The sequence below is a fragment of the Vanessa atalanta genome, chromosome 2 (genome assembly GCF_905147765.1).
Source record: "Vanessa atalanta chromosome 2, ilVanAtal1.2, whole genome shotgun sequence".
In the NCBI taxonomy this organism is placed as follows: domain Eukaryota; kingdom Metazoa; phylum Arthropoda; class Insecta; order Lepidoptera; family Nymphalidae; genus Vanessa; species Vanessa atalanta.
In genome coordinates, this window is record NC_061872.1 from 11,423,076 (window position 1) to 11,431,394 (window position 8,319).

At 30.9% G+C, this 8,319-nt stretch overlaps 1 protein-coding gene across 1 annotated transcript; it reads left to right on the forward strand.

The window, feature by feature from the left end:
• Positions 1 to 3,263: 3,263 nt before the first annotated feature.
• Positions 3,264 to 4,436, forward strand: LOC125069522 (lipase 1-like). The gene has a single exon (XM_047679044.1). It carries the CDS (start codon positions 3,264 to 3,266, stop codon positions 4,434 to 4,436), a length of 1,173 nt encoding a protein of 390 aa, XP_047535000.1.
• Positions 4,437 to 8,319: the final 3,883 nt, after the last annotated feature.

Genomic DNA, 8,319 nt, shown 5'->3' on the forward strand with positions numbered 1-8,319 from the left:
TTATTTACAGAAATATTATGATTACTGACAAAGCTGTATTATTAGCTAGATCATTGTTTGAAGAACATTTTTCTAATAGATATGTAAGGTTAGTTATAATATAGGAGTGGGCACAATAACAACCCTACAGCTTAAGTCCAAGCTGAGAGCTGCGTCATCATAGCGCTGAAAGGCCATATACCGTTACTGTTTGCCGTTATAAAAGGCTTGAAATACAGGATCTCAAATAAAAAATAGCAAGTATAAATCTGAGTGTCTATCTACTCAATTTGCATTTTATGTTAATTTCGTGAAAGAAAACATGATGAGGAAATGTACGTGATAATATCCTGCCACAACTTGTTCGAATGAAAACCCAGGTTTGTTCATTGAAACTTTTTTTATGTCATTTTGATTTTGGAAGTTAGCTTTACAGTATGGTAAGTTTTAGATTCCCAATCCTCAGAATGCTCATAAACGTATTTACGGGCTGTAACTAGTACTACTAATTCGGTTATGATATTTAATGTTCAATTTTAATATACTCAGTAAGCTAAGTATCAAATATACACGCAATTTAAAAGTGTTACTTGATGACGTCATCAAGAGTCTCAATCGTAAGTGTCAGTGTCTCCAATTCATACACTATCTTGTATACAATTAAGATATCTGATAACCATCAATAAAATGCTCTTCAGAATGTATTCTAGGCATCAATTAATTATCAAATTGAAATTGACTCGGGTTAGTAATGAGCTTAGAATTACAGAGTTGAGACTAATTTAAGTTACAGGTTTTTGTTACTTGAACATCATTATGTTTTTATGACTTTTGCTATGTATTTTACAGCGTATTATGTAGCGTATGGATTAATAAGTTACTGTGACTATATTGTAATAAATTTATATACCTTGATAGAGGATACGATGTCGTTAATGGTCGACGCCATTAATTGACCTTGAAAGGTGTCTCTTTAGGTATTTATGTCTTATTTTTTATTACGAGACTTCTTACATAGCTTTGCTTCTAGCTAGGTACTTATATAAGCGATGATACTAATAATTTTATTTATATTTATAATTTTTTAAAGTTCGATCATTGATCTACAAATTAACTACGTCCTTTTGCAGACACGACATTGACTTGTTGGGTTTAAGTTGAGTATCTGTATACATATAATTAAAAACATGTTGTGAACAAGAAAGTCTAGCTTGAAAATTGAAAATGGAGATATATTTTTAATTATACCGAAACTCGAAAATATTTCACATAAACATAACATTAAAAGCCTGTAAATTTCCTACTGCTGGGCTAAGGCCTTCATTCCCTTTGAGAATAAGGTTTGGAGCATATTCCACCACGCTGTTCCAATGCGGGTTGGTGGAATTCACATGTGGCAGAATTTCGTTGAAATTAGAGACATGCAATTCTTAACGATGTTTTCCATCACCGCCGATCACGAGATGAATTATAAACACAAATTAAGCATATGAAAATTCAGTGGTGCTTGCCTGGGTTTGAATCCAAAATCATCGGTTAAGATGCATTTCGGCTCATATATATAACGGTACTTTTATTTTACATACAAAAAATAAAATATGTACCTATTTGTATATTTTTGTACCGGAATATAAGTTTTAATATAATTTCTTATTTTTATTAACTACTTTGTTGGTTTAATAGCTCATAAAGCTGCAGATCACGAGTTCTTAGGTTCGAAGCCAGGGTCAGGTCAGAAAAAGTATTGGATTTCAAGATATAAGACATAGTTGCTAATAGAGTTTTATACTGTAATTAAAAAACGCAGTCATATTTACTATATTGCTTAAAAATTAAAGTGAAATGTTAATTATTAAAAGAGTTCACTTATAGTCTGAAACATTTAACTGTATATATATAATATATTTATATGATATATATTGTATACAGAAGGACTACCGATATTACTTTAATATATACAAAAAATTATTCCGGTTTGGATTGCATTGCAAATTATGCTGAGTTTGTGCAGGGTCAGAATTTATTCGCAGTCGAGTTATGTTCGTTAATTCGTAACATTGATTTGAAACTGATTTCGTTTTGATAAATGAGCTTCTTCTAAATTTTTTTTTTTGTTCTACACATATTAAAGTTTAGGTACAATTCTAAAGAATTACTCTAGTGTATGCTTGTCAGAAAAAATTGGTATTCATTTATTTTTTCAATCAAAATCTAAAAATTTAATACTTTATGATACATTTATTGTGTAATTTAATCTACGTATATATAGCATTATCATTCGCTTAACACTATATATATATATGTTCGGCACAGTATGAAAGCGGCGATAAAAGGTGGGAAAAGGATGGTTTTTTTTGGAATGACAGCTAGGAATGATGAAATATTTATTTTTTATTTGTATTCACGTTTATTTATATATACTGTTATATAATAAAAGAGCGATATTTATCATAGTTTAAATACACCAATTGATACTAATATACAAAACAATATCATAATGAATCATAACCTTTAAATCTTGCTTCGGCATTGAATCCATTTGCTTATTAACACATGTAAACTGTTTTAAATAACATTATACGTAGAATATATTTAACTAGAAGTGGTACATTCTTATTTAGATAATAATAAAAAATTTATAAACATATGGATATATATCTAATAGCTAAATTATTATTGATATTTTTTATTTTTATATAAATGTCATATTTATTAATTCTTACGCCATCCTTTGGTAGGATTCTGTGTAGTATTTTTAAAATATGTTTCAGTTTGATAAGTGAGTAAGTGTAATTATAAGCAATTAATTCTTATGAACAATTAAAATGAAGGAGCGGCCTATTCTCCTTGCATCTCGACTGCTCTCGTGTCTCTCGTCTATGGACGAAGGTGACCGCTTCAGGTAGCCCATACGCATTCTTACAATATATATTTATGTTTTATATACATAACTGTTAGCTGTTATGCTAACCGTTACAATTTATGACCCGAAACGAATATTAAATGAAGATATCACCTTTAACACAATAACAAAATTAATATTATTCAATTTAATCTATTAATTTATTAAGGAAATATGAGTACATTTTCATATTACCGTGAATTCATTAAGACCTTAACACTGAGGTCACGTAAATATTATAAAGCTGAGTAACAATATACAAATAAAACATAAGTTACTCGAACTTTATTGTGTTAAGAATAAGTGTATTAAAATGTTTATGTATATAGTGATTATATTATGTTTCCAACGACTCACTGTCTCAACACGAATGCAACCAAACATGCTGATTTCCTACGCACTCCCCGACAACAGACAATTGAAGATGGCGTTGGGATTTTATGAAGACACTTACTTAAATTTCACTGAACTAACCAATAAATACGGATACAGGTCAGAGGAACACACAGTGGCTACAGAAGACGGTTATCTGTTGACCGTTTTCAGGATACTCCCGCAATGTAATCAAAGACAAAGATTTCCTGTTATTCTAGCACATGGCATATATGATAGTTCCGATGCGTGGATAATCACCGGTCCAAAAACAGGACTTGGTTATATTTTGTCAAACAATTGTTACGACGTTTGGGCTGCTAATCTCAGGGGTAACGTTTACTCACGAAAGCACATACGGCTAGACCCAAATAAGGATTCAGACTATTGGGAATTTTCGTTCGATGAAATTGGTCGTTTCGATTTACCAGCTATTATTGACTACGTATTAGGTGTAACAGAGCAATCGAAGACCTATTACGTCGGTCACTCTCAAGGTACGACTGACTTTTTCGTGATGGGATCAATGAGACCTGAATACAATAACAAAATCCAACTCTCTGTTCAATTAGCTCCCGTCGCGTGGATGAAAAACTTGAGGAGTGTAATACCAAAAATAATCGCTCGCCAAACGAAGAACATCAAAGATTTTCTTTATGCTGCAGGATTCAGAGAGTTGTTTGCTAAGCAACAGTTTATACATGCTATATCAGAAATACTATGTCAATATTTTCCGCAAGAAATCTGCGGTACGGCATTAACTGTGGCAACAGGTTACATTCGAGGAAGCATAACATCGAAGAATTTGGCAGTCGTTATTGGTCATCTTTTAGTCGGTGTGTCAGTTAAAACGCTAGCTCATTTTGGTCAATTAATTGTTTCAGAAAAATTCCAACGTTTCGATGAAGGTAAAGAAATCAATATCAAAACGTATGGCACAGTAACACCTCCGCAATATAATGTATCTCTAATCACATCTCCTGTAGTACTGGTTTGTGCTGAAAACGATTGGCTATCGAGTCTAAGAGATATCAATATTTTGAATTCAAGATTACCCAACGTAGTTGAAAAGTATATAGTTCCTGAGCCTACGTGGAGTCACAATAATCATGTGTGGGGCATTAATGCGACGGAATATGTTTTTGACAGGATTTTAAATTACTTCGAAAAATTTAACACTTGATATATTATTTCTTAAAATAAAATTTTAGTAATATACAGAGAGAAAGAGAGTTTCCTTGCCGAAGTGAGAGCACTAAAGCTCAGAAAACATATATTTCTATGGAAACCGAAAGTGAGAAAGAAAGAGAAGAACGAATTTATTTTATTATTCTTTAGGAAATACGAAATAATAATAATAAAAATTGACATAATAATACACAGAAAATATTCTAAATCAATAATTTATGTTATAATTGCAAAATCATTATACATATCTATACCAATCTAAATATTACGAGCGAAGAATTCACAAAATATAGCTAATAAGAATAACTAAAAAGAAGAAGTAATGAATCGGCTAATAATCGTCTTGATAACTTTTGGCCATGGCGGGTAATCTCAAGGACGACTGGCCTCTATTCCTAAACTCTCATAATCCGATGAGACGAAAAATCCGACACGACCGAAAAAAGTTTAGCCACGGGACCAACTGTTTTTGATGCTTTCCGATACACAGGAGTGTACACACTTCAGGACTCCGAGCTGCTACTGAGATCTTTCAATAAAAAACCATATAACATTTTATAGGAACCAATTTTTGGTTTGAACCAAGGACGATCGGGATCTGCGGCCTCATATCTAGTTAATAGACCAACGAGGCAATCATCCGCAAATGAGTTACTAAGTAAGAAAATTTAACGCTAATAAATAATTTAATATATAAATATAATTGCAAATGAATATGGGATAATTCCTTTCTATAAACTATATTCCAAAAACTTCACCTAATGCAAGCTTAGCTATATAGTATATACCCACCGGAAGTGACCGTGTGTTACATGTTTATATTATATAAGTATTAAAATCGCCTTCAAATCAACAGAATTTTTATTTTATAGTTGGTTAAATTAGGCCTCTAAAAAGGCTCCTAAAAAGATTTTTTGAGTATAATCATTTGATGTACCTCTTATATATATTAAAGCGTCCTTAAATAACTTGATTCCCAAACATATTTCTGTAAGATTATCAAGTTTAATGTGAATTTATAAAAGTAAATTATAAAACCATTGTGGATAAATAATTTAAATTATAAATCTAAATAATGTACTACCACCCAATAATTGAAAATAATAATAATTGAATATATTATAAATATATTCAAAAAGTCTTGCTGTGTAAATTATGGGAATATAATTCGTTAAAAGTATAAGATATGGCTTTAATATTATATACGTCTAATTCACGTCTAATTTTATTAAAATAATTGGGGATATCCGTAATTATTTTATTTTTAAACCGTATTCATATGTTAGATTACGCAACTTGATTATACCTATGTATATTACTTAAGGCATTTTAGGCAGGCTTAATTTCCACTTATATAATCTTGAGATTACGCATCAAAAAAATACACTTAAAAGTTATAATAACCGACATAAAAAGTAGCTTAGAACGAAAATAGTGTTGAATTTTAAAATTAAAAATTTACACGAGCGTCTTGCTGGTTCTTCTGGATTAAATCTACATCATCAATCATTTTTTTTTTAAATAACGGTATAAAATTTCTTTCACGGAATCTAATCTAAAAATATGTTTTGATTTAAATATTACGTGATTATTTTCATTGCATTAAAAAAAAAAAACAAAAATATAATATTTTGCTATATGATGTCAATTGACCTTAAAATAAATACAATATTCAATTTTATCACCGTTTTATTTTTAACATTATTTCCGTAAATAAAAAACAAAGAGTCAAGGAGAATTATATAACAAAGGTTATCTAGTAATATTTAATTTTCAATGATTTGCTTAACCATAGAAAAGAGACGTACTCGTAATATGTCGGTCATCGGGTTGCGGTCGGTCATTTAAACCACAGTACTAAATCCGAGAGACGTGACCTTCACGGTAATAATGTGTCCAAATGATAAACACGAACGCATATAACATTACATTTGTAATTAAGAGCATTTCCAATGTTATAATATATACTCTATAATAATATTGTAAATGCGAAAGTAACTTTACCGTCTGTTACGCTTTCATGACTAAACCATCCAACCAATTTTCGTAAAATTTGGTAAGAATCAAGCTTGAATCTCAAGTAAGGACATAAGTTATTTTATTTTAATATATCTATTATAGGCTAACAAATGAAAAAACTAAAGTTCACAAGAGATCTTATGTTACATTATTGTGTGTAGTTATTATACAAACAAATCTGCATTGTAAATTTCCTCACTCGTAATCCGATGGGATAGTAACTTACCGACCGTAGTGTTGTTGACCGTAGTTTCCAAGGCATGGAAATGTAAAGACTACTAACTTGAAGACTCCCCATGATTTCTATTAACCCTATTTTGTATTTGCATATCCCGCTTTTAAACCAAGAGTAAAACCTAAAACAGCTATCTTTATGGATATCGTATGTTAGTAAATGTCATCAGCAAAAATTATTAATATTCTTGAATAAAAACTCCTTAAAACCTCTGCGAAATTAGCTCTGATTTAAAATATAAAAAATGGCTCATGCAAGCAAAGCTTTCGATCCATGTTCCATTCACCCATATATCTACATTTATTATTTTAGCGTATTTTTTGTTAGTAAAATATTAAATATTAACGACCTTAATGTATTTAAGAACGCATGAGATATTTTTTCAAACGATAATAAATATATCTCTTTGAATTATCTGACCTTCTATAAATCCTCCACCTCGACCGTGGCCAACAAATTATCTTAATAATTATTCAAAACTATTTGATTGCCTGATTAAAATCGGTAACAACGGTTTTTATGCATTATGATACTTTTTTTCTTTTTTTTTTATGATATAGGTAGGCGGACGAGTAAATAGGCCACCTGATGTTAAGTGTCCACCACCGCACACAGACAATGGCGCTACATGAAATATTAACCATTCCTTACATTGCCAATGCGCCATCAACCTTAGGGCACTAAGATGTTATGTCTCTTGTGCCTGTAGTTACATTGGCTCACTCACCCTTCAAACCGGAACACAACAACACTGCTGTTTAGCGGTATAATATCTGATGAGTGGACGGTACTTACCTAAACGGATTAGCACAAAGCCCTTCCACCAATTAAAGCACCAAAATTATGATACAAAAAGAAAACTCTTTCGACTTACAATATAATTCGCAGAAATAAAGATTCCTTTCAGATAAATCTTAAATTTACCATAGAATAATAAATATCCGATTTTTGATATCTGTTTAACAATTAATAAACTAATAAAATTATTTAAATAAAATTATTTGATGTAATATATAAGTAAAAAAATAAAAATATAATATCACAGTACTAAGCTGGGTAGCTTCCAGTAGATAGTAGGGTTACTATATACTGGAACAGAACGCTTGGAGATAGGTATACCAACAAACTACTCCAATGTGGTATGGTAGATCCTTGAAAATATAAGCTAATATTGGACACGTGATAGTGGTTGCCCGGGGTTGTCACGGCCATCTAAACTACTACTATACGTGTAAGTTTCATCATTATACATCGAGTATCGTTTCATCTATAAAATCAATATTTGCCTTTTTATATGAGAAAAATGATTTAAATAAAGCACCAATAAAATATGTTATTTATCATAAAATGATGCAAACGGATGTCTGCGTAAATTCATCATTAACAAACCAGAGTTGACTTCGCAACTTATTAAATGCCATCAGAATATTTTCGATGAGCTAACGGCGTCGAGTAGCACATATTGAATCAAATTACCGTGGCACCTTTGTGAAATTCGAAGCGGGTTCTTAAATATTTATGCACCGTTCAAGGTCCCATAAATTTGTTCTACATTCAGCCAATGAAAAAATTTATATGGACGACGGGAACTTTTGATGTTACCGCCTGCACCTACATTTATTTT

Bases quoted from the DNA above. Each gene is read 5' to 3' on its own strand.
- LOC125069522 (XM_047679044.1), top strand. From the start codon at position 3,264: ATGCTGATTTCCTACGCACTCCCCGACAACAGACAATTGAAGATGGCG.